Below are 26,681 nucleotides of genomic sequence, written 5' to 3' on the forward strand. Positions count from 1 at the left end.
CCAGAGAGAGAGGAGGAAATTGTTAAGGATGTCCCATATAGAAATTTTTTGATATTTGCAACCATAGTTAAACAAAGACTTATATTTTTGATGTTTATTTTATATATTTAAATGCCAGTTAACAAAGAAAAATCAACCAAAAAAACGAGTTTGCGTGTCATAGGTTCGCCATCACAGCTCTAGGATGTTCACAAAATTGGTGGTACTGGTACTGTCCCCATGGGCCAAATGTAGACTGGTGTTCTCAGATCTGGCATGGAGGTCACCTTAGCTTCAGTGTTACAACTGAAGTAAAGTCTGCTGAAATGCACTATTAAGCTTTGAGGGAATCTCTTCCCGGGACAATCTGGACTTCATTGTCGGTCAAAGGTATTCATCATGACAATGAGGCTGGTGACAGCAAAAATGACCCACCAATGGAAGCAGCTGGCTTCACAGCTCATGTAATTATCCTGAACCATCCAGGTCAAATCAATGCCAGATGTGCACCTGTGCTAGCTTGTCTCACAGCTCATATTGCTTAAAGTTTGCTGAGCTGAAGATCATTATTCTGCAAAGAAGCTGGAAGATGGCCTCAAGTTTTTGAAATCTAGTGATTCCGCCATCGTTGATATGGCTTCTGGCAAGCCCATGTGTGTTGAGAGCTTCTCTGACTACCCTCCTCTGGATCATTTTGCTGTTTGTGACATGAGAGAGTTGCTGTGGGTGTCATCAAAGCAGTGGACAAGAAGGCAGCTGGAGCCGGGAAAGTCACCAAGTCTGCCCAGAAAGCTCAGAAGGCTAAGTGAACATTATTAACCCAATACCTGCCACCCGAGTCTTAATCAGTGGTGGAAGAACGGTCTCTGAACCATTTGTCTCAGTTGGCCATTAAAGTTTAATAGTAAATGGCTAGTTAATGATAACAATGCATCGTGAAACCTTCAGAAGGAAAGGAGAATGTGAACCATTTTGGGGTTTTTGTGTGTGGCATTTTTTCAGTCCATAGTTTTTAAAATCAGTAATTTTAATAGAATTTTGAGACCTATTAAAACAAAGTTTAATGAGAAAAAAATGTAAAGGAAAAAATAATCTTTTTATTGTTACCACTTAAATCTGGATATCTACTCTAAGATCTTGCACAAGAAAAGAAACTCTTTTTAAGTCTATTTGTAATCATTAACTAAAAGTTTACAACGCTGTGCTTATCTTGAACATTGAACTCTTGTGGGTTTGTCAAAGTTATTGAAATTCACTTAACATTTGCTTACTAAGTAGAAATGATACAGCATATTTTCCCCTGAGTCATTGTGAACATTTCTTCCTATTGAGTTATTTTCATGTGATCAATTACGTATAGCACACACACATTGAACCATTAAGAAGAGATTTAGGAGAAATCATTTTACATAAAGACCAGCAGAGCTAAGGCCAGAGTCCAGGCTTTCTGACTCCTGTAGATCTTCTGGTCTTTCCCAGTGCAGTCTTTAAATATCCATAACATAAAAGGAAGGAATTCACAGAGCACCTCATCCTATAGAATAGGATCATCCCTGAAAACTTGTTTATTTTTGACATATTCAGATTGCATTTTCAGGACCCTAGGAGAGCTTGTGATTTAAAGAAGTCCTATGGTGTATCCTTAGGTAACGGGAATCATTACAGTAGTTTGTCTTTTGTGTAAATATTATGTTCATTAAATCATAAAATCTTCAAGATCTTCTCATCAGACCTTCTCCCCAGAATATATATTCTTTCTTCGGTGTTCAGTTTTCTTAACCTTTCTGAACCTCAGTTTCCTAACTGGTAAAATTGGAATAAAAATACCTACCTCTAAGGATTATGGGGAAGATTAAATGAGACAAAAATTTTAGAGTGCCAAACATAGGAATATATTCTTTAATTTAAGAAACCTATGTGAGGTTAACATATAATAGATATCCAGTAAATGTGAGTTCTCTTAATGCCTATCAGCCATTGATAAAAATGTTGAAGGTGCTGAAGCTACCACTGACCCTTTTGGAATGCGTGTAGAGGTCTTCTTTGGGTTACATTTCTTCAGACAACTAAAGGCCTTGCTGAATTCAGGATACACTTATACCAGTTGCCAGTGTAATAATCATATCAAAAAAGATAATTCAATTAGGTTGCCTGGTTTGTTCTTTTTTTTTTTTTAATATATTTTATTGATTTTTTACAGAGAGGAAGGGAGAGAGATAGAGAGTTAGAAACATCGATGAGAGAGAAACATCGATCAGCCACCTCCTGCACATCTCCTACTGGGGATATGCGCGCAACCCAGGTACATGCCCTTGACCGGAATCGAACCTGGGACCTTTCAGTCCGCAGGCCGACGCTCTATCCACTGAGCCAAACCGGTTTTGGCGCCTGGTTTGTTCTTAAAGTACTCATTCTGTTTCTTAATGATTACCTTCCTTTCAAAACTCCAAAATTTTTCTTCATTTAGCAAACCTTTCCAGATCTTTCCAGTAGTTAATGTCAGATTTTACCTGATTTTTAGCATCTTTATATTTAAAAAATCAAGGCATTTGCTCATTCAGTCTTATAATACTTTTCCTGTTCTCAGTGATTTAAAAGATTTCAGATAATGGTTCTGCAATTACATCCATTAGTTCTTTCAGAACCTGTTTTGGTTTGCAGAAACTTCTCTGACATTTATGCCACCCTTGCCAATGTATAATGTAAACAGTGAAGTGTCCAAAGATCCTGGTCTCCGTTGCCCATGGAATAATCACTATTGACAGCTTGCTTGAATTAATACATATTATTTGAATACTAGAGGCCCGGTGCACAAAAATTTGTGCACTGGGTGTGTGTGTGTCGGGGGTGGGGGGGGAATCCCTCAGCCCGGCCTGTGCCCATTCACAGTCCAGGACCCCTTGGGGGATGTCCACCTGTCAACTTAGGCCCACTCCCCAGGGGATCAGGCCTAAGCTTGCAGTCAGACATCCTTCTGGCAGCCAGGGATCCCTCGGGGGATGTCCGACTAAAGGCTTAGGCCCCCAAGGGGTCAGGTCTAAACCATTAGTTGGACATTCTTAGTGCTGCCACGGAGGTGGGAGAGGCTCCTGCCACCACCACTGCGCTGGCCAGCCATGAGCCAGCTTCTGGCTGAGTGGCACGCCCCATATGGAAGTGCACTGACCACCAGGGGGCAGCTTCTGCATTGAGCATCTGCCCCCTGGTGGCAGTGTGCATCATAGCAACCGGTCATTCTGCCGTTCAGTCAATTTGCATATTAGCCTTTTATTATTATCATATAGGATGTCCCTATTTCCCCCCTTTTGCCCCCTCTTCCCAGCTCTTGCCCCCCACTTCTCTCTGGCCATCACCATACTGTTGTCTGTGTCCATGGGTTATGCATATATTTTCTTTGGCTAATCCCTTCTTTAAATTCACTTCTTTAAATTTGTATTTTCAGATAAGTGCTTATATCTGCACTATTATATATTTTCTATTATATCATTTAGAATTAAGATATTTCTTAATTGAACCCTTGTAAATTTTAGCACAATTTAATAAATTGTGGTAGAAGCAATTAGGAGATTTTTCATGTAATGCAGATACATTTTAATTAATATTTCATTAATTTTTAATTTTTTAATATTTTAATTTGAAATAATCTCATACATGTAAAAAAAACCCTATAGAATACTACAGCATATTATATGTACCCTTCACCCAATTTCTTAGGTGTTAATAATTTAAACATAACCATTATACAACTAACAAAATTTGGAATATATTTTTCTTATAATCTCTTTAATGTTACCTTAATCTATTTACTTTGTTTTTGTTAATCTTCACCCAAGGATATTTTTCCATTGAATTTTAGAGAGAGTGAAGAAAAAGGGAGAGACACATTGATTGGTTGCCTCCTGCACATGCTTTGACAGGGACTGGGGATCAAGCCAGCAACTGAGGTGCATGCCCTTGACTGGAATCGAACCTAGGACCCTTCAGTCTACGGGCTAATGCTCTATCCACTGAGCAAAACAGGCTGCAGCTTAATTCATTTACTTTTAATCTATATGTGTCTTTATATTTAAAGTGGGTTTTGTTTTTTATTCACCCTCATAATCTGTCTTTTAATTGGTGCATTTATGCCACTGACTTTCAGAGAGCTTACTGATAGAGTTACTGCCATATCATGCGGCTTCTGGGGCTTCTGGGGCAGGGCTGCCTTGCCGCCGGGGACCCACCGATCGGGTCCAAGGGCTGCAAGGCGGGCCGGCTCCTGGGGGCTTCTGGGGCGGGGCTGCCCTGGATGGCAGCGCTCTGGCAGCTCACGCTGTCCCACCCTGCCTGCAGTATGCAAATTAGCCATCATCTTTGTTGGCGGTTAATTTGCATATCATGCTGATTAGCCAATGGGAGGCGTAGCGAAGGTACAATCAATTGCCATGTTTGTCTATTATTAGATAGGATAGGCTATACATATAGGTATAAAAATTTATATCAAAATCGAGTCACATACTGTTCTGCCAGTTGCTTTTTTTTTCTTTCATAATTGAGATTTTATTGTTTTGAGGATCAGTACACAGACATTTCAATTTGTACACAATTCTTAACATACCTACCAAAAATGTAAAGTCATGTAGTTGTGATTCTTTTTTTTTTTTTTAATATTTTTTATTGATTAAGATATTACATATGTGTACCCTCTACCTCCCCTCCCCCCGCTCATCCCCTCACCTCCCCGTTGTCCGTGTCCATTGGTTAGGCCTATATGCTTGCATATAAGTCCTTTGGTTGATCTTTCCCCCTTGCCCCCACCCTCCCCTACCTTCCCTCCAAGGCCCGACAGTCCAATCAAAGCCTCTCCGTCTCTGAATCAGTCCTTGTTCATCAGTTTATGTTGTTCATTATATTCCACAAATAAGTGAGATCTTGTGGTATTTATCCGCTCTCCAGTTCCATCCATGCTGTGGCAAATGGTAAGAGTTCCTTTTTCTTCTTCCTCTTCTTAAAGAATACCTTTCAGCATTTCATATAATGCTGGTTTGGTGGTGATGAACTCCTTTAGCTTTTTCTTATCCGTGAAGCTCTTTATCTGACCTTCCATTCTGAATGATAGCTTTGCTGGATAAAGTAATCTTGGTTGCAGGTTCTTGCTATTCATCTCTTTGAATATTTCTTGCCACTCTCTTCTGGCCTGCATGGTTTCTGTTGAGAAATCAGCTGACAGTCGGATGGGTACTCCCTTGTAGGTAACTGACTGTCTTTCTCTTGCTGCTTTTAAGATTCTCTCTTTATCTTTTGCTCTTGGCATTTTAATTATGATGTGTCTTGGTGTGGTCCTCTTTGGATTCCTTTTGTTTGGGGTTCTCTGCGCTTCCTGGACTTGTAAGTCCATTTCTTTCGCCAGGTGGGGGAAGTTTTCTGTCATTATTTCTTCGAAAAGGTTTTCAATATCTTGCCCTCTCTCTCCTTCTGGTACCCCTATAATTCTGATGTTGGTACGCTTGAAGTTGTCCCAGAGGTTCCTTACACTATCTTCGTATTTTTTGAATCTCTTTTCTTTTTTCTTTTTCGGTTGGGTATTTTTTGTTTCTTTGCATTTCAAATCTTTGACTTGATTCTTGGGATCCTCTTGTCTGCTGTTGGATCTCTGTAAATTATTCTTTATTTCAGTCAGTGTTTGCTTAATTTCTAGTTGGTCCTTTTTCATGACCTCCATGGTCTCACTATACTCCTTGAGGGATTTATTAAATTTATCGGCGGTTTCCATAAAATTCTTGACAAACCTTATAAACGTGGCCTTGAACTCTATATCCAGTCGTCTGTCCTCCTCCATTTCTGACAATTGTGACCTGTTTCTTTGTCTCCGCATTTTGGCTGCTTCCCTGTGTTGATAGAGTGGCCTGCGCGCCAGGTGTCCTGTAGGGCCCAGTAGCTCAGCCTCCCCAGTTACCTGGGGTGGACACTCTTGGTGTACTCTTGGTGCCTTGGTTGTTGTAGGATCACTGGGAGGAATTGACCTCCAGTCCAATTGGCTGTGGGAAGCAGCTGTGTCTGAAGTGGGAGAATGGACCCCCTCTGACCACTGGGTACAGTGGCTCCTGGATCTAAGGAGGTGCTAATCAGCCCCTGCCTGAGGCCACAGAGCAGGAACCACGAAGAGGCTCAGCTGTGAAGCAATGCAAGCCGCTGCGGGGCCTTGGGCCTTCTCTTGGAAGTTCCGGGTCTGGCTGGCCCGGCTGCAGTTAGGTAATTATCAGGTTGCAAAGGGCCGGGGCATTCAGATGCAAAAGCCTCTGCCCCAGCCTGGGTGGGGCGGGGTCTCAGGGAGTCAAAATGGGCGGAGAAAGAAGCTATGGCTGATTCTCCACGCCCGGAGTCACGTCTCAGTGTCCCGGTAACGGCTGCAAGCACCTCTGAGGGAAATCGGCCCTCAAGTTCGCCCGCTGCCGCCTGACAGAGTCACCTCTCCCCGTATGAGACCTGGGTCCCCAGAGACTTCCCGGAACGGGAGTTCAGAGCAGTCAGGAGCTTGTGATTCAAAAAGACAGCCGCATCCTCAGGTGCCACCCCCTTTCCGCGCGCGCGAGACGCCGCGTACCTCTGCACTCAGCCTCCGCAGCTCCTCTGGCTCTCAGCGTGCTTTTCTTTTCTTCTAGTTGTAGAAATTACACTCAGCCAGCCTTCCTGTTGTTTTGGACGATGTTTGCTCCGTCCTTTGGGATAATTTTCAATTGTTGTGTGGGGCCACTATTTCCCGGTGTTTATCTATGCCGCCATCTTGGTTTCTCCTCAGTTGTGATTCTTTTCTAAACAGTTATTCCAGTGACTTTCCAGCTTAAAATTTAGAGGCTAACTTTCCTTAATAGAGTATCAAGTACCAATATCTTCAAATGTTGATATGCTGTTACATCAAAGTCCCACAAATTCACAGTTTAATAGCATAGTATATATGTTTTTAGTGCTACTAAAAAACTTGCATTTACAAAATAGTTGATAAAAATATTCCTCTGGATTGTACAAGAAGGGAGACAGGGACCACCGATAAGACCTGGTGTATGACATCAGTCAGACTTGGCTTCCTTTTCTCCTGCTTCATCTGAGGTGGGACTCTCCTCGTTTTCAGTTTCTCCATTTTCCGCAGGTAGATCTTCAGGTTCCTGGTCAGCCACTTCCGCCTGCGTTCCCTTTGCTCCCCTTTCCCCTTTCGTTTGCACTTGTTTGCCTGCAGACTTATCCTTTCCTGCCGCCTTTTTGGACTTCGCTTCCGCTTTTGCAGGAGCGGGTTTGGCTGACAACCTGGCCGACCTCCTCTTCGGCTCCTCTTTGGCCGCCCCCTCCGCAGAGCTGACCTTCCTCTTGGGCATCGTGGCGGCGGGCCCCGCACCTGCGGGGGCCTGAGGGCCGTGCTGTGCCTAGTGGCTTGGCGAACCTGGGCTTCCTGGCCGCTGCAGTGTCTCCCGCCGCCCAAGCTGCTCGGCCCTGCGATGGGGGCAGCGGGAGAACCCTGCCAGTTGCTTCTTAATTTTTTGCTTTTTTTTTTTTTTTTTAAATAGAGTATATTTTAGAACAGTTTTAGGTTCACAGCAGAATTGAACATAGAGATTTCTTGCATACACCTGTGCCCACACATGATTATAATTCCTATCAATTACTTTTGTTCCTCTTATTTGCAGTAGACATCGCAGGGGACTTACATATTATTTTTAGAAAATGATCCTACTCATACCATACTACTCTCTAGGTCTTCTCTTCAGTCCCAATGAACATTTCCAAGCATAGCCAATTTGCTGTTCCAATTACTTGCTAGGTGAACCCAGGCAATAGATCCTCTTCCACCTGTTAAGTAGAGAGGTAGAAGATTGCCATCATTGTCAAAGAACAGTTCAGATATTTAGGAAGATGTCTGTATGCAAGTGCTTTTATACATGAGGGAGATTGTTATTACACTGTTGTCAATACACAAAGGCAAAACCAGATTTATAAAAGAGATGGAAGGAAATAAAGTATACAGATTAGGAAAAATAAGGTGTTTTATTTTTTATTTTTATTAAGCTGATTACTGGGGGGCAAAGTATGGGAAGGCCAATATCGAGTATACTGGCTCGGTCATCATGGAAACCAATTTCAGGTATTTGTGAATTTTCTATAAAGCCTTTGGAGTTTGGCTTTGAAGCAAACATGACAGAGCTGTCTAATGTCTCCCCATGTGCCATTAGTATCACCACTTCAGGTAAGCCAGGTTAGTACCAATAATTTCACTCATCAGAATTTCTCATTTCCCCTCTTTGGTCAAAAGTAGCTCCTAAAGGAATGGGTTCAGACATGAGGATTTCATTCCCTTTTTGAAAAAAATCTCATCAGTTGGATGTTGATGGGATAATGGCCATATAACATTTAATCATTCAGATATTTAACCGTGGAAGCAGGCAACAAGTATGAGAATAATCACAATCTCTAACAAACATTTGGCACCTTATTTTTATCCAGGTTTTACTCATGCTTTCATACATTTATGTGGTAAGTATGAGAAGACCATTTGATTACATGAGTAGTTTAGAATGTACATATTGAGGAACTAGAAGGTAAACATTACAAATTTCTGTCAAAACTTAGTTGACCTAATTATGGATGACAAATACGTTGAGAGTAAATAAGTCATAAACGTGATCATATGAGCCCTGGCCAGTGTGGTTCAGTTGATTGGGTGTCATTCCACGCGCTGGGAGATTGCTGGTTTGATTCCCGGTCAGGGGCCGTTGCCTGAGTTGTGGGCTCGAACCCAGTAGGAGGCATGTAGGAGGCAGTAGATTGATGTTCTGCTATCACATTGATGTTTCTCTCTCTCCCTCTTCTTTCCTGTGTCTCTAAAAATCAATTTTAAAATCTTAAAAACAAATAAAAGACCCAAAAAACGTAATCATATGAGAAAGTAATTGGACCACTGCTTGCTGTATGCTTTTGTCTTTCTTGATGTTCATTGGGTTCATTTAGAGACTTTAGTATGCTAATCAAAAAAGCTGACCCCTGTCTGTTATGGATTTTGTTCCTGTTTGTTTTAAGGCTCCCCTAAGATACTGTCCTTTATTAAAGTCAAAAGTTCCTATAGAGACCTACTGTATATTTTCATCATTCCCTGGTATAAGAATTCCATTTTTCAGATATTTACAACAAACAGGTAAACATGAAAAAAACCTAGATGTTTAGAGGGAGGAAGAAGGCTCTGATATTTAGAATAATAGGAACCCATATGGGTGCACATACAAAGCAAATGTACACAGTGCATTCTATCGCTGGTCAGAAGCACATGGTATTAACTTCTCAAACTTGCAGTTATAAATACCAGGAAATACCAGAATCTTCAAGACAAACAGACAAAAACAAACAAGGTTAACAAACTAGTTTTTCCTGGTATCTGCCACCTGCCAACAAATGGATTTTTATTGAAAGCCACCTGAAAACTTTAGACAATAAAAAAAAGAAAGAAGAAAGAAAGAAAGAAAGAAAGAAAGAAAGAAAGAAAGAAAGAAAGAAAGAAAGAAAGAAAGAAAGAAAGCCACCTGGCAGAAATCACCACCGATGGTCAGAGAACCAAAATCCTACATCACTGACGCCAGAGGGGAAGAATATTGAATAAATGCAAATCTGAAAATGACTTGGCTTGTAAGAGCCAAAAACTTAATCACTATCTGTACCACTTACCAGATGAGCCAGGGAAGGTGAGCTGTGGACCTGCGGGATCTAAGCTGGGACAAGGTGCACCTTCATGCTGCATACTTTGATGGTACGTCTTAGGTGGGAAAATTCTTGATAAAATTCTCTGGGTTGTTGTGGAGATATCACCCCTTCTGCCCGCTGCTTCCCTTAGCCATTCCAAGGATGAATGGGCTGCCTTACTCTCTGTGAAGGTGGAATTGCATGGGCGGGGTTTCTGTAAGCTGTTTTTAAGTCTTCCAGAGGTGAAAGCTTAGAGTGCATAGGGAGTTTTCTCTCGGTTCTCCTAACTGTTCCCTCCCATTTTGTAGTATGAATCTCAGCAGTTGGTGAAGACCAGTGTGACAAAGAGTTGGGGACAGTGCAAGTGTGGCTATTTCTGGGGCTCTTTGAGTTGCCAGCCCCACATGTGGCCCTGAAAGATTCGTTAGCAGTTAGGCTGGTTTCTCCTGAGCCACTTGTGGTAGGCTTCCCCTGCTGCTCTAGTTCAGGCAGAGAAGAAAGATGCTCTGGCTCTCTTCTATCTCAGAAGGTCTTGTCATTTCTGGAGTTTAGTTTAGGGGTTAGCAAACTTATTCTTTAAAGGTCATATAGTAAATATGTGGGGCTTTGTGGGCCAAGAGTCCAATTGAAGAGTCCTTATGGACAGACTGTTCATGTTGAGTTTTATAGTTAAAAAATGTAAAAACAAGGGTCAGTTGAAAACAGGGGTCAAACTGGACTTGGCTTATGGGCCAAATCACCCCCCGCTTTGCCTCATTTAGGGTTCTTTCTGTCTTCACTGATGGATTTTTAAACGTTTGTAATTGTCATCTTTCCAGCTTGCTTCTGTTGGTATGATCAGAGGTCTGTACCAAAGCCAGTGAACTCTGATCATGCCTTTATCCTAAATCATTTTAACCCTGTTTTAGGCACACAGAAAAGGGTGGAAGTCCATCTATGGGACAATAACTGAATAAATGTCCTAATAACATTTATATATCTTTCAATATTAATAACCCAGAACATAGCCACTGGTACTAGTGGTAAATATTTTTATTATTTGTGAATTTAAGATAACCAGAGGTATTAAGTGTACATTACTTAATACTTGGGCCAGGTATTAAGTATACATTAGAATATATGTGTATGTATATGTACATTAAAATATATGTTATTTTCTTGTTAATCTCTGTAGATACTACAGTCTGTATATACCCACAGAACACAGAAGTGGCTTTTTTGTTTGTGTTGACAACCAAAATGGTTTCACATGATCCTCCAAATGATGGTGTTTGCCCTTTAATATGTTGGCAGCAAGTGCACTGCTAGTTTAGGATGTCCTGATTTTATTTTATTTTTTAAATATATTTTATTGATTTTTTTACAGAGAGGAAGGGAGAGGGAGAAGGATTTAGAAACATTGATGAGAGAGAAACATCAATCAGCTGCCTCCTGCACACTCCCTACTGGGAATGTGCCCACAACCAAGGTACATGCCCTTGACTGGAATCGAACCTGGGACCCTTGAGTCCGTAGGCCAGCGCTCGATCCACTGAGCCAAACCAGTTAGGGCAGGATGTCCTGATTTTAAAAGAATACTTGCTTTACTAGGGGAAGGGAGCAAGGAGGAGTTGTTGTCTAGTGGGTATTGAATTTCAGTTTTGCAAGATGAAGTTCTGGAGCTTGGTTGCACAGCAATGTGAATATATTTAGTCCTGCTGAACTGTACACTCAGAAATGGTCAGGATGGTAAATGTTATGTCATGTGCTGTGTTTTTTACCACAATACAAAAATTTGCTTTAAAAATATTATTACATATATGATACCTGATAATTATGGAAAAATCAGAAAATACAGGCAAGCAAACATAAAAATCACCCATGATCCTGCAGCTAAGGTTAACATTTTTTTGCATAAATTCCACATGCATATGCTATTTTGTAACCTTTTTCAGCCTTTACATGAAGTTCTATGTTCTTAATTAAAAACCCAGAGGAGTAGGACATTTCACACTTCTGTGAACTCCTTGGCCTTAAACAGAAGTGAAACTGCACGAGTAGGGGTGCATACCCCGCCCCTGATGCTTCTTTCTTTATATCATGTGTCCTCTGGAGAAGTCAAGTCTTCTCCACTCCTGATCCGTCAGTCAGCTCTGCTAACATCTTTCAGTAGTTCCTTTTATTTTTTAATGTATTTTTATTGATTTTAGAGAGGAAGGGAGAGGGAGCAAGAGATAGAAGCATCAGTGATGAGAGAGAAGCATTGATCAGCTGCATCCTGCACACCCCACATTGGGGTTGAGCCAGCAACCCGGGCATGTGCCCTGATTGGGAATGGAACCGTGACCCCTGATTCGTAGGTCGATGCTCAACCACTGAGTCACGCCGGCTGGGCAGTAGTTCCTTTTGCATATGCTCACACCTACAGAGGCTTCTGGTGCTTGTGTGAACTGGTGCTTCGGTCCCCGGGTCCCCTCGGTCACGTGTCTATCCACTGGGATCATGTAAACATACCTCCAAGCAAGGTTAACGATTAAATTGTTGGGATGAAAGGTCAGGAGAATTGCCTTGAGTTGTAACATCAGAATGAGAGATGACACATCACTACTCACCTTCCACCTTCTCTGAGCAAAAGAGTGAATAAGAAACAGCAGTGATCCAGGAGTCTTCATTTCAAAAGAGCTCCAGGAATCATGCTGGAGAAGTTCTGCAACTCTACTTTTTGGGTAAGAAATTACATTTATTTTCTTCTCAAACCAGAACAAGCAATAGATTAGCTGAGAGTGGCCTCAAGGCAGAACCAGAAAAGTTAGATATGCAGTTGGTCTAAAGCTCAGGGTATTTTTTTTTAAATAAAAGAATGTCATAATATCTCCAGAGGATATTCTATGTGGGAGAAGTAATATATTTACTTATTTATTTTTAAATTAAAAAAAAACTTTTTAAAAATTCATTTCAGAGAGGAAGGGAGAGGGAGAGAGAGATAGAAACATCAATGATGAGAGAGAATCACTGATCGGCTGCCTTCTGCACACCCCGCATTGGGGACAGAGCCTGCAACCCAGGCATGTGCCCTGACCAGGAATCGAACTGTGACCTCCTGGTTCATAGGTCAATGCTCAATCACTGAGCCACATCAGTTGGGGAGTAATATATTTATTTTATAACATATGTTTATTGTATCCCAGACTCTTTCCTTGGACAAGCTATCTTCAAAATTGCCTCTCTAAAGAGAAATAGGGAAATGGCTTCTAATTTCATCAATGTTAAGAGTAGGAATTGTGTAATTTGTGGGGTAGGAGGAAGAAGAGAAGGTCCATGACTGAGTCCTGTTGAGATATGCCGGTGATGAAACAATAATGCTATGAACTAGAGTAACTGGCGATTAGTGATGTGGACTGGAAGTTGAAGATAAGGATGCAAATCTGGGTATTATGAGCACTGAGACAATTTTTTGAAATATTAGAGCAGAGAATTTTGAGATAAACAGTGTGAGCAACAAAAACAAATGGTTTAATGGAAGAGGGAATGAGAAGAGACCTTGGGTTTAGTGATATTAAGAAAATGTGGTCTACAAACTCCTAGCATCATCATCAGAATTACCTAGAATGTTAAAGTAGTTTAAATATCTTAGCTAAGTCTTCTTGATTCTGAGGTTAGGTAACCTTATGGAGAGATAAGAAGAGCAGAGAAGTGAGATAGCAGAGCACCTGGGCAGCACTTCCCAGTCTTAGAAAGAACGTAGGCCCCAAGACCAGAAACCATGTACCTCGGGAAGGTCGGGCTTAATAGCCAACCCTTGAGAATTCTTTCTAAGAATTATCTGGCAGATCATCTTGATCAGGGCACCTTAACCTTTTCTTTAGAGAATCTGTTCAAACAGCCACACAAAACAATTCAAAAATATTTATTGGGAGAGAAAAATCTGTCCTCACCTGACTCAAATATAAGAACTAGTGCCCCCCACCCTCAGCTCACAAGGCACTTCCCATTGTTGCAGAATGCGAAGACCAGCACAGAACTTGCTGGGAATAAGCCTTCTGCTCAACAGTTTTATTGTGCTTCTGTGCTCATGCCCCCTGGGTTTCTGACATGAGCCCTTGGGCTCTGACAGAGGCTCTCTGGAGTCTAAATGTCATAGCATGACTAAGCATTCTGCCTGCCTGCATATTTGAGTGTCTGACAGTGAGTTCATTCGGTGCTAAAGACTAGAATAAGAAAAAGTTTTTATATCCCAAGGAACTATTCTCCCCATTTGGAATGGAGAAAGGTCCCTCTTCTTCTCACAACTTGGCAAATGCACTGGCGAAGTTTACTCAATGACTGGCGGGAAAATTCACTGAGAATCACAGGAAGAAAGGTCTCTAAAGGTTGCATTGGCCAAGAAAGTCACTAAATGTCATTAAATTGTGAATTTGTATCAATGGAGATGAATAGAAAAATACAGCACAAGGGTCAGGCTGGATGTTAAAATTGTTTGGAAACGGGTTAGGGTGGAGGGTGTGGGCTAGGGCTGGTCTTCTGTCTTCAAACTCATGTAACCAACAATCCTTACATTGTGGTCCCCCAGAATTCCTCATTGCTGGATAGCCCGGAGGCGGACCTGCCACTTTGCTTTGAGCAAACTGTTCTGGTATGGATTCCCTTGGGCTTCCTTTGGCTCCTGGCCCCTTGGCAACTTCTCCATGTGTACAGATCCAGGAACAAGAAATCTTCTATAACCAAACTCTACCTTGCGAAGCAGGTATGGAACCCAAGTATTTTCTAACTAATTCCTTGGTGCACCATAGAGACATTTTCTTGGTGGCTTAAGTGTCTCCTTCCCTGTCTGTAACCAGCCTTCCCAGGTGCTATTGACTCAGGTAGAGACATGTTCTGTGAGCGTCCCTCTCTCCACCTGCCTTATGCCTCCCTGGTCCCTTGCTATATTGCTTAGTTAAGGCGATTTTGAATTTTGCAAAAGAATAGTGTCTTAGAAATCTTCTGGGGAGCGGACACCCTAAACACCAATAGTGGGCACCAAATCAGTAAAATATGTAGTTATTGTCTTCTTAGTATTTGAGAAGGGAACATGGGACTTCCTATCTTTAAGCTGTTCTATAGCAGGAGACTGTCATTCAGTTGGCACCTACAATGAGGTGAAAATGAACTATATGATGCAGCCTCTGTCCTCTCGATTCAGGCAATCCAGCCATCATCGCTCACCTCCCCAAACGTGGACCTGAAATAGGGCTTTCATTCTCCCAGTCTTCCATACATCTAGATGATCACTCACAGAGAGGGAGGAAGGGTGAGTGCTTATAGTGACATGCCTGAGTAGGGAAATAATGGAAGGGACAGGGCAGGCAGGAGAGAGCCCGGGAAGAATGAGGGAGGAGCCCCTCAGGAGCCAGCTGCACTGATGAATGCAGGGAGTTTCTTGTGGGAAATGAAAGACCCTCAGTGGAGGTTGCTACCTCAGAAAACCCACCATCTTTTCACTGGTTTCCCCCCTATCCATCCTGATCTTTCAGCGGGGTTTTAGAAAGGCAAATCAGACTCGGAGTTCTATGGGCATGCACACCAATGATCTCAGGCTACCTGCCGTCTAAAAAGAAGAAAAAAGGAACTTGGCCAAAGGAAGTGGGATTTGCACTGATGCTCTAAGATGGGGCTGGTGGGAGATTTGGAGGGATCTGGATAGGAAAAGAACAGTGTCTGGGAGCCTGGGGCAGGGTCACGGCCTGCCCTGTTGTTTTGAGTGCTCAGCATAGGAACTAGCACTCAGGGGGCATTTGCTGGGTGTTGGTCTTAAACGCACTGTAGAGGCAAGAGATCTTTAGACTCTGAACATCAAACAACGTGCTTCAGTACTCTCGGGAGTGACTCAGCTTTTGGCCAGAGCCAGCTTTTTGGTCATGAGCAAGGGCGCCTCCCGAAAGGGGTCATCGCATGCCTGTCTCTTTCTGTAATGCCAGGTGTACAGGGGAAACCTCCCCAGTAAGCCAACAGAGTCACAAGCAGGTTGCGCACAGAGAGGGGGGAACTGACGGGGTACAAGCCATCAGAGCCAGCGCCGGCGGGAAGTATCTGTCGCTGATGGCATCTGCAGGCGTCGGTCTCAAGCCAGGTGGCACCAAGTGCGGCCCATGGCACAGCCAAGCTCCGTTATTGGGTGGGGCTGTTGGAGCCCTGAGTGCTTGTAGCCCACCAGGGGTGGAAGCTCCTCTCATATTGGTGTCCAGATGGAGCCCTTATCCAAGAGTCCAGACTTGTGCTTTGGGCTCCTCCTGAAGGTGTTCCCATCACACCAATTGCCTCAGTCTTGACGTAGCACTTGAGGTAACTGTCATGGCTGGCCATGACTCCCTGTTGGATTGTCAAAGGTGTCCAACGCGTTTGCTCTGCTCTTGCTCTATACTGTCAGTCAAGTTAGGGGGATTCTGCCATTTTCTGGAGTATCTAAGGAAAGCTTGGGTAGTGAGTAAATCGGTATCCCATCCTAATGATAGCTTTTAATTAACGTTTTAAAAAACAACTTTCTTGAGATATAATTCACATTACCATATAATTCTCCCATTTAAATACAATTCTATTTTTAAGTATATCACAGATAGGTGCAATCATTACCACAGTCAATTTTATTTATTTATTTATTTTTTTAAAAATATATTTTATTGATTTTTTACAGAGAGGAAGGGAGAGAGATAGTCACAAACATCGATGAGAGAGAAACATCGATCAGCTGCCTCCTGCACATCTCCTACTGGGGATGTGCCCGAAACCCAGGCACATGCCCCTGACCAGAATCGAACCCGGGACCCCTCAGTCCGCAGGCCGACGCTCTATCCACTGAGCCAAACTGGTTTCGGCATCCACAGTCAATTTTAGAACATTTTCATTCTCTCAAAAAGAAACCCCCTATCTCCTTGTCCTCCTTAGCTCTAAGTAACGGCTAATCTACTTTCTGTCTCTAGTTTAGACATCCTCCTATATAATAAAGAGGTAATATGCAAATTAACCCTCATGCCCTCACAAGATGGCTGCCTACGACCAGGCCGGCAGGGGGGTTAGTGAGGGATGACCAAATGACTGAACAGCAGGCTGTGTGGGGTGACCAGGTCGGCGGGGGGAGGGGGGAGTCGGCAGTTGGGGGTGACCAGGCCAGCAGGGGGGGCAGTTAGGGGCAGCCAGGCTGGCAGAAGGGGAAGTTGGGGGCAACCAGGCCGGCAGAGGGGGCAGTTGGGAGCGATTAGGCTGGCAGGGGGGGCAATGAGAGGTGACTAGGCCAGCGGGGGGGGCAGTTAGGGGTGACCAGGCCAGCGGAGGGGGTGCAGTTGGGGGCGATCAGGCTGGCAGGGAGAGGCAGTTAGGGGCAACCAGAGCGGTAGAGGAAGGTAGTTGAGGGTGACCAGGCCGGCAGGGGGGGCAGTTAGGAGCGACCAGGCTGGCAGAAAGGGGGCAGTTGGGGGCGACCTGGCCAGAAGCAGAGGGCAGTTAGGGGCAACCAGGCAGGAAGGCAGGTGAGCGATTAGGAGCCAGCAGTCCAGGATTGTGAGAGGGATGTCCGACTGACGGTTTCAGACATCCCCCGAGGGATCCCGGATTGGAGAGTGTGCAGACTGAGCTGAGGAGACCCACCCAGGCATGAATTTTGTGCCCCAGGCCTCTAATTTCATATAAATGGAATCCTATGCGGTCTTTTATGATTGGCTTCTTTTACTTGCCTAGGTTTTCAAGTTCATCTATGTTGTGGCATTTATCAGCACTTCATTCCCTTTTATGGCTGAATAATAGTTCACTGTTTGAATATATCACATTGTGTTTAACTTTTATAAACACAAATCTCTATGGAGAAAGAGAAAAGCAATGTATTTGCTTTTTTCCCCCCCTGTAGCAAATAATCCACTTGCCCTTGCTCATGGTCTGAGGAGCTCCATTTATAATTTATACTTCACTTTTTTTGTCCTCTATTTTGAGGGTGAAGACACAGGTTAGCTTTCTCTTAAAAATTTCAAAATAATTAGTTTTTCTCTGAAAAAAGTCAGAAGTATAATTCCTCACAAAATAAAACTTCTCTTCTACAAGTATCTTCTTAACTCACTCCTCAACTTGATTTTATTTTTCTGCTTCTTTTTCTATCTACCTTTGGGCTTTTTGTTCCTCTCCCACTTTCCTGAATGGCTGTTACTGCCATTCTTGTTTAGTCACTAGTGCAGTGTTTACCTCACCTGAAGTAAGTTCATTTGCTTGACCAAGCGGGTGAGAGACTCTGGAAATTTATTTGTTTAAAGGTGCATCCTTCCTGGAAAGGACTTGATGCATAGTTAATTGAATGAATTGAATTACAAAACGAGTGAGTGAGTGAATGAATGATGTCATAGTTCTAGGAGAACAGAAGAGAAATCTAGTTCTGGCGGTTGGGAAAGTGCTGAGGTGTGAGGAAGATGTATAGCAAAAATGAACTTGTGTTGAGCCAATGAGATGTGGGAATCATCTTCAAGTATTTGCAAACGTATAACACAGAAGATTGCCTAGCTTGTGCTGAAAAGTTTCAGAGAGCAAGATCAAGGTAAGTGAGTGGAAGTTGTTCCAGGGAAGTCAACTTCAGCTAAATATACAAAATAACTTGCTAATAATAATAGCTGTCCGATAATAGAATGAACGGAAATATTGGAACTGAAGTTAGACATTTGTCTGCCAGGGAAGTGGTGGAAGTTGACATTCTCTGTAGTGGGTAAAAGATTCAACCAGAGTACCTTGTCATTCAGAAAGTGCTGGGAAAAGGAGGACTGAAGAGATGGAGAGATATTACATATGGCCAAACCACTCTCCTTCCTTTCTTAACACTAATGTGAGTGTATCTCCTTAGGGAATTGAGTTTAGTAAACTCAAATTGAAGTTCCTCCAATAAATTAGAGATCAAGGGCAAAGACTATTAAGGACTTGGTAATCATTAAACTGCAAGATTTCCCTGATCCTAAATAAGCAAAGTGTGTATATGTTTCTGATTATAAAAATAATGCATGGTTATTGTAGAAAGTTTGGGAAATAGGACTTTGTCATCCTAAAAATCTATTGGTAATTGTATCACTCTGATATGCTCTTATTAACATTTTGGTATGTTTCCTTCCACTCTCTTAAAAAGAAAAGAAAAGAGTCTCTCACTGAATTGCATACTTTAAAATGGTTAAAATGGTTAATTTTCCACTACCTCCCAGTCCTATTTTCCAGGCCATTTAAAATTATTTTGATGGCTACCTCCATATCTGCAATTAATATACTTATACCTGTATTTCTTGATCTATTAAATATGTATATATATTTCTGCTCTCATTGACCCAATTCTCAGCTTCCTTTTTCTTTCTGCCTCTTCCTCTCAGTTTTTGAATTTTGTATGATTATTTTCAGTTCTTCTGTTGGTTACCTTTACGCACTAAAAATGATCTGCCATCAATTTTAGACTCTACATTTTGATGCCTCTTGTGTAAGATGAGAGAATCAGGGCTCCCAAATTTCTTGGATCTAGAGAACATCCTCAAATAAAAATTTCAGAAAATGTAACAGTAGATAAAGTCTCTACATCTTAGCTTTCTGAAAATGTTCATCTGAATATGGAACGCTAGGCTCACAAAAGATTTTTTTTTTCATTCTGAAGATGTCACTACATTGTTCTCCTGCATTCTGAGCTATCGAATTAGGACTTCCTCATTCCCTGTTATCCTCTCTAGAAGTTTTTGTCCTCTGTATTCATTTTTTAAAATATATATTTTTATTGATTTCAGAGAGGAAAGGAGAGAGAGAGAGAGAGAGAGAGAGAGAGAGAGAGAGAGAGAGAGAGCCATCATTGATGAGAATCATTGATCGGCTACCTCCTGCACGCCTCTCACTGGAACTGAGCCTGCAACCCGGGCATGTGCCCTGACTGGGAATCAAACCATGACCTCCTGGTTCCTAGGTAGACGTTCAACCACCGAACCACGCCGGCCAGGCTCTCCTCTTTATTCTTGATGTCCTGAAATTTCATGAGAGGCTGCTTACGTTTGATGGGTTCTACACTCTCAACCTAAGTACTTTTTTTTTACCTTACCCTTTTAATATATTATATACTAACTTTCATATATTACCCTTTTCATTTTCCCCCTCCAATTTTGAAATTCTATTTCTCCAGGACTTTGTTTAGATCGCTGTTGGACTCTGAATTGACCATCCTTCTCAACTTGTCTCTTTTTAAATTTTCTTTTTAAAATTTCTTTTTCTCTTTCTATGCTTTGAAAAATTTCTCCAATTTTTCTTCCTGTCATGCTAAAGAGCTTTTGTTTTAGTAATCACAGATTTGACTTCTAAGAATTCTTCCTACTTTTTGAGTGTACCTCTTAAGAACGCAACAATACAAACCAACAACCTATGAATGGATGCAATGTCTTCTCAAATCTCTCATAGGATATTAATTTTAAAATAATCATTCTTTTCTGTTCAGTTAATAATTCCTGTTTGTTTCATCCAAGAATCAGTTGTTCTGATTAATTATATTGGTTTTCTTCTTCAATAGTACTGGTTTTTCTCAACTTTCTGGTGGTTATTAGTGTTCTGTTTTTAAAAATATGTTTATATGTTAATGAACATATGTGGGTGGAGTAGGTTCCTCTGCCATTATATATGTCTGCTTCCCCATCTGGCCTCTTCCTGACGGGAGGGCTGTCTTTGAGCTCTGAGACTTGGATGACTATCTGGACTATGGGCTTCCCCCAAGAGCAGGATCTTGGGTGGTACCTTTCTACCCCTACTGCATGCCCAATGAATTTACTCTGGATGAAGTTACTATGGGGCAACAATACCCCTGCTACCCACTGGGCCTTTTTCAGGGGAAGGATTCTGTTCCTTTAGAAAGTACTCCTGTTTTAGACTGTTTGGGGGTACAGGTGGTAAATAGAATTGTTGTCTGCGGATTTGCAGTGATGGGTTGGGGGTCAGGAAGAGGAGAAAGCGACTGGTGGAACTATACTAGATCTGTACACGGAATTTCAATTAAGGCTGACTTCTGTCCTGTTTCCCATTCTTACCTTCAGGGCTGACTACAGAGAACAGATTTATACTGGTTAAGACTCTCTCACCTGGAAGTCATACCTGCTGGTTTAAACAGTAAAGAATTTTTCTTATATAACAAACAGTCCAGAGGTAGTGTAATTCCAGGATTTGTTAACATAGCAGCTCAACAACATCAACAGGTAGCTGATTGTCTTTATCTTTCTTCTGATTACTCAGCATATCAAGGCAATTGCCAAGCTAGCACATGACTGCAGGATGGTTGCAGCAGCTCCAGGCATCACACCCACATCAGTGTCCAGAGGCAGATAAAGAGGTCAGGTGTCCCTATGTGTCACTTCGACAAGTAGCTTTATTGAGATATAATCCACATACCATAAAAGACACCTCTTTAAAGTGTGTAAATCAGAGGTTTTTTAGTACAGTCACCATCACCACTGTCCAAATTCCAGAATATTTTCATCGCTCCAAAATGAAACCCTGGGCCTATTAAGCAGTAGCACCCTGTTCTCCTCCTCCTCTCTGCCAGTCCCTGGCAATTCTAAATCTACTTTCTGTCTCTATGAATTTGTCTATCCAGGACATTTCTTATACTTGGAATTATGCAATACGTAACCTCTAGTGCAGCGGTTCTCAACCTGTGGGTCGCGACCATTGGAAAAGACATATAGCATATCAGATATTAACATTACGATTCGTAACAGTAGCAAAATTACAGTTAAGAAGTAGCAACGAAAGTAATTTTATGGTTGGGGGTCACCACCACATGAGGAACTGTATTAAAGGGTTAGGTTGAGAACCACTGCCTAGTGTCTGATTTATTTTACTTAGCATAGGATTTTTCAAGGTTTTATACGTGTTGTAGCATGAATCAGTACTTCATTTTTTTGAAAGTTTTTTTTTATTGTAGTAGAATACACATAAGGTAAAATTAACCATTTTAACCATTTTAAAGTATACAATTCAGTGGCATTAAATACATTCATAATGTTGTATAGTCATCGCTACTATCTAATTCCAGGCCTTTTTCGTCACCTGAAATGGGAATCTTTTACCAATGAAACAGTTGCTTCTCATCCCCTCCTCGCCCTCTCCCTGGCAACACAAATCAGCTTTTGGTCTCTCTGAAGGCCCAGTCTGGATATTTCAGATATAAATGCAATCATACAGCAGGTGGCCTTTTGTGTCTGTCTTCTTCCATTTAGCATTATGTTTTCCAAGTTCATCCAGGTTGTAGCTTGTATCAGTATTTCATTCCCTTTTATGACTGAACTAGAAGCTCGATGCACGGATTCGTGCACTTGTGGGGTCCCTCAGCTTGGCCTGTGCCCTCTCGCAATCCGGGACCCCTCGGTGGATGTAGTAGTGTGCAAAGTGGCATGCAGCTGGAGGACCCCGAGCCCCTCTGGGCGCTGCGCCACTCCCGCTCATCCTGGCCTTGCTGCACCTGCCGCCACCGCCACCACCGCTGCTTGGTAGCACTGCTGTGGAGGCGGGAGACGCTCGCACCGCCACAGCTGGGCTCGCCAGCCTTGAGCCCGGCATCTGGCACCTATTGGTCAGCTGAGCGGCCCTCCCGCTGTGGGAGTGCACTGACCAGGGGGCAGCTCCTGCGTTGAGTGTCTGCCCCCTAATGGTCAGTTCACGTCATAGCAACCAGTCAAACAGTCGACAGGTCGCTTAGGGTTGTGTGTGTGTGTGTGTGTGTGTGTATAATACCATTGTATGGGTATACCGTATTTTATTTATCTAATCCATGGTTGATGGATATTTGCATTGTTTCTATTTTTTTGCCTGTTTTAAATAATGATGTTAGGAACATTTGTGTACAAGTTTTTGGGTGGACATAGGTTTTCAATTTTCTTGGGTGTATATTTAGGGATAGAATTGCTGACTCGTTTGGTAAGTTTATGGAAACTCTATATTTTGAGGAACCAACAAACTGTTTACCAAAGTGCCTGCACCGTTATATTCCTGCCAGCAATGCGTGACTTTCGAACACAGTAGTCCTTCCTTATCCTTTTCATCCCGTGGTCTCAGTCACCTGAGGTCAACCACAGTCTGAAAATAGTAAATGGAAAGTTTCAGAAATAAACAATTCATAAGTTTTAAATTGTATGCTGTTCTGAGGAGTGTGGTGAAACCTCTTACCGTCCAGCTGTTTCGCCTGGGATGGGGATCACTCCTTCGTCTCCAAGTTGTATACACTACCCACCCATTAGTCACTGAGTAGCCGCCTGGGCGATCAGATTGATTGTCTCAGCATTGGAGCACTTGTGGAAAGGAACCCTTGTTTTACTTAACAAAGGCACCAAGTGCAAGAATAGTGATGCTGGCAGTTCAGATCTGCCAAAGGGAAGCCATCAAGCTTATGTATATATGTGAAAAAACATGGTGTATATAGTGTTCAGTACTACCTGCAGTTTTAGGCATCCACGGTGGGTCTTGGAACATATCCCCCTGAGGATAAGGGGGGGCTACTATACTCATCCTCACCAATACTTGTTATTGTCACCTTTTTGATTGTCACTATCCTAGATGTGAAGTGGTATCTCATTGTGGTTTTGATTTACATTTCCCTGATGACTAATAATGTGGAGCATCTTTTCATATGCTTTTGGCCATTTGAATACCTTCTTTGGAAAAATGTTTTATTTGAATCAACCTTTTGCCTATTTTTAGTTATTTGTGTCTTTCTATCATTGAATTGTAAGGAGTTCTTTATCTTCTGGATCTATATATCACTTTGAACGGTAAAGAAAAGTTTTCCCAGAAGCCCCCAAAAGGTAGTTCCCACAAGCTGTCCCCACTTCTCTTTGGCCAGAATTGTATCATATGTCCATGGCTAAAGCAGTCACAGGCCAGTGGAATGGAACCATTGTCACTGGTTTTAATTCACCTCATGGGGTTGGAAATGGGTCCAACTTCCACCAAACATATGGCTGAGCTGAGCAGGGGAGATATTTTACAATAGAGGAGCCCTGTTAGGAAGAGGAGAATGGCTGTGAGGAGGCAACTCTACAAGTCAGGGTCCCAGGAGGAAATAGATGGCTGAAGCAAAACAGGATAATATGAGGAAGTTGTATTTACAGAGGGACCTGGAGCGTAAGCAGCAAACTTACTGCTCTAGGCTTGAAGGAACAAGAGTGGAGAGTGAATCTGTTGGGGAGATAGAAGATACAACAGGGGTCCTCAAACTTTTTAAACAGGGGGCCAGTTCACTGTCCCTCAGACCGTTGGAGGGCCGGACTATAGTTTAAAAAAAAAAACTATGAACAAATTCCTACACACACTGCACATATCTTATTTTGAAGTAAAAAAACAAAACGGGAACAAATACAATATTTGTATTTGCATGTGGCCCGCAGGCCGTAGTTTGAGGACCCCTGAGATACAAGCACAGCAACCAGTAATGTCAATCTTAACCCCCCTTCACTGTTGTCTTTTCTTGTGTTCTGGACGATGGTTTTCTCTGCTTTTACCTGTCACTACTGACATGTATGCTTTTTGTCTTCTAAAACTTATCTGATCTACTGAGCTTACCCTTTTTCATGCATATCCTCAGTGCTATTATGCATTTATTTCTTGGGTACTTTACTACCAGTTCAAGGGGTTGGGAAGGATGGGAGATAAAGTACTAAACCTGTATCTTGGACAGGAAACTCTTGCCTTTTTCTAAATTATAATTGAACTCATTGTATATGCAATTTTGTAGTCTACTTTGTTTTTTAACTTCAGATGATATAAAAAGCATTTCCCTGAGTTAACATTATTCTTCTAAAAAACTTTTATTGATTGATTTTGAGAGAGAGATAGATTTGTTGTTCCACTTATTTATGCATTCATTGGTTGATTCCTGTATATGCCCCGACAGAGGATCAAACCCACAACCTTAGCATATCAAGACAATGCTCTAACCAACTCAGCCAGGGCTAACATTATTTTAAACATAATTCTGATCACAAAAATCATTCATCACATGAGTATACCATACAACTCTTATTTTAACAACTCTTGCAGCATTAACTCCTCCCAACAAATCTCTCCACAACTGTTTTGGGGTAATTTTTGTTTTATAAGTGTTTCACTAGTAAAAATGAGGCTCCAGGCCCAACCAGGTGTGGCTCAATGATTAAGCATCAACCTATGAACCAGGAGGTCATGATTTGATTCCCAGTCAGGGCACATGCCCAGGCTGTGGGCTCGGTTCCCAGTAGGAGGCATGCAGGAGGCAGCCAATCAATGATTCTCTCAGCATTGATGTTCCTCTCTCTCTCTCTCTCACTCTTTCTTCCTCTCTGAATTTAATAAAAAAATATTTTTAAAAAATGAGGCTCCAGTTAACATTTTTGTGCATAAATATTTGCCTACAATTCAGAATATTTCTTCAGAATAGATTCTTCGAAGTAAAATTACTGTATCAAAGTATATGATCAGTTTAAGTCTTTTGAAACATAATGGAAACTTTTTATAATCTAGGAAGATTTTTGTGAACTTATAGTCTTAAAAGTGCATTAAAGTTCATCTTTTCACCCTTGCCAGCATTACATCATATATTTTTAACTTTACATGCAAAATGGCATCGTATTGTTTTACCTTGCATTTCTATATGTACTAATACAATTGATTTTTTTTTGAAATTTGTTAAGATTGCCTGGCCAGAGTGGCTCAGTGGTTGAGCATCGACCTATGAACCAGGAGGTCACAGTTCAATTCCCGGTCAGAGCATATGCAGGTTCGATTCCCAGTATGGGGTGTGCAGGAGGCAGCCGATCAATTGTTCTCTCATCATAGATGTTTTTATTTCTCTCCCTCTTCCTTCCTTTCTGAAATCAATAAAAATATGTTTTAAAATTTTTTGTTAAGATTATTTTTCATTTGTGAATTGTCTATTCACATCACTTGCTCATTTTTTAAAATGAGGGCGTTAGTGTATTTAACTTCCTATCTTTTTTTTTTAATATATTTTATTGATTTTTTTTACAGAGAGAAAGGGAGAGAGATAGAGAGTTAGAAACATCGATGAGAGAGAAACATCGATCAGCTGCCCCCTGCACATCTCCAACTGGGGATATGCCTGCAACCCAGGCACATGCCCTTCACCGGAATCGAACCTGGGACCTTTCAGTCCGCAGGCCGACGCTCTATCCACTGAGCCAAACCGGTTTCGGCCTATCTTTTTAATAGATAATTTACAGAGGGTTACAAAATTTAAAAGGTACAAAAAAGTACATGATACTCCAGTTACTCATTCCTGTTTGAGTTGGAAACCATCAATACCATTTCCAGAGATAATTCATACTTGTACAGTAACTACCTACATATATTTTTTCACACAAATGTCAATGTCACATATATACTCTTCTGTGTCTTAAAAGTTTTTCCATTTGGCACATAAAGATCTGCTTCTTTTTATTGGCAATTTGAGATGTTGTTATTTGAGTGTACCATAATTCATGTGCCCTAATGATAGAAATCTAGGTGGTTTCTAATCTTCTACTATATCATAAGCAATGCTGTAATAAATAACTTCATAGATATGAGTGTGTCTGTAGGATGAACTCCTGGAAATGAAATTACTGGGCTAAGGGTATGTGAACTCAAAATTTTTATAGATAGTATAAAGTTCCCTGCATTGAGGTTTTTCCTCTAACCAACTTTTTATTATCAAACTTTTTTATATTTGCTAATCAGATAAGTGAAAAGTGGTATGTCATAATTTGAAATTGCATTCTTTTTTTTATTAATGAGATTAAACAACTTTTCTTATGGTTAAAAGCCTTTTGAATTCTTTTTCTTTAAATTAACCATTTATATTCTACTAGAGGCCCAATGCACGGATTCGTGCACCAGTGGGCCTGTGCCCTCTCTCAATCCGGGACCCCTTGGGGGATGTCAGAGAGCCAGTTTCAGCCCAATCCCCACAGGCCCGATCCAGACAGGAGGGAGCCCGGTCCCCACAGGCCTGATCCTGTGCATTGAGCATCTGCCCCCTGGTG

General features: G+C 41.8%; 2 protein-coding genes across 2 annotated transcripts in view; one reads left to right on the plus strand and one right to left on the minus strand.

Annotated features, from left to right (window-relative positions):
* Positions 1–7,025: 7,025 nt before the first annotated feature.
* Positions 7,026–7,328, minus strand: LOC308528693 (non-histone chromosomal protein HMG-14-like; the record flags this gene model as incomplete). Its single annotated transcript, XM_081104443.1, has 1 exon — positions 7,026–7,328. The coding sequence occupies one exon, from the start codon at positions 7,326–7,328 to the stop codon at positions 7,026–7,028; it is 303 nt and encodes a 100-aa protein (XP_080960569.1).
* A 5,022-nt stretch (positions 7,329–12,350) lies between these two features.
* ABCC2 (ATP binding cassette subfamily C member 2) overlaps positions 12,351–26,681 on the plus strand; it is a gene marked incomplete at its 5' end in the record, with an annotated part of 60,914 nt that continues 46,583 nt past the window's right edge. Inside the window, 2 exons of the mRNA XM_081104429.1 lie at positions 12,351–12,383; positions 14,228–14,401. Of these exons, the coding sequence (XP_080960555.1) occupies positions 12,351–12,383; positions 14,228–14,401 (207 nt within the window). The remainder of the gene's footprint in view (positions 12,384–14,227; positions 14,402–26,681) is intronic.

The sequence above is a fragment of the Myotis nattereri genome (assembly GCF_964212035.1).
Source record: "Myotis nattereri genome assembly, chromosome: 13".
NCBI classification, from domain to species: Eukaryota; Metazoa; Chordata; class Mammalia; order Chiroptera; family Vespertilionidae; genus Myotis; species Myotis nattereri.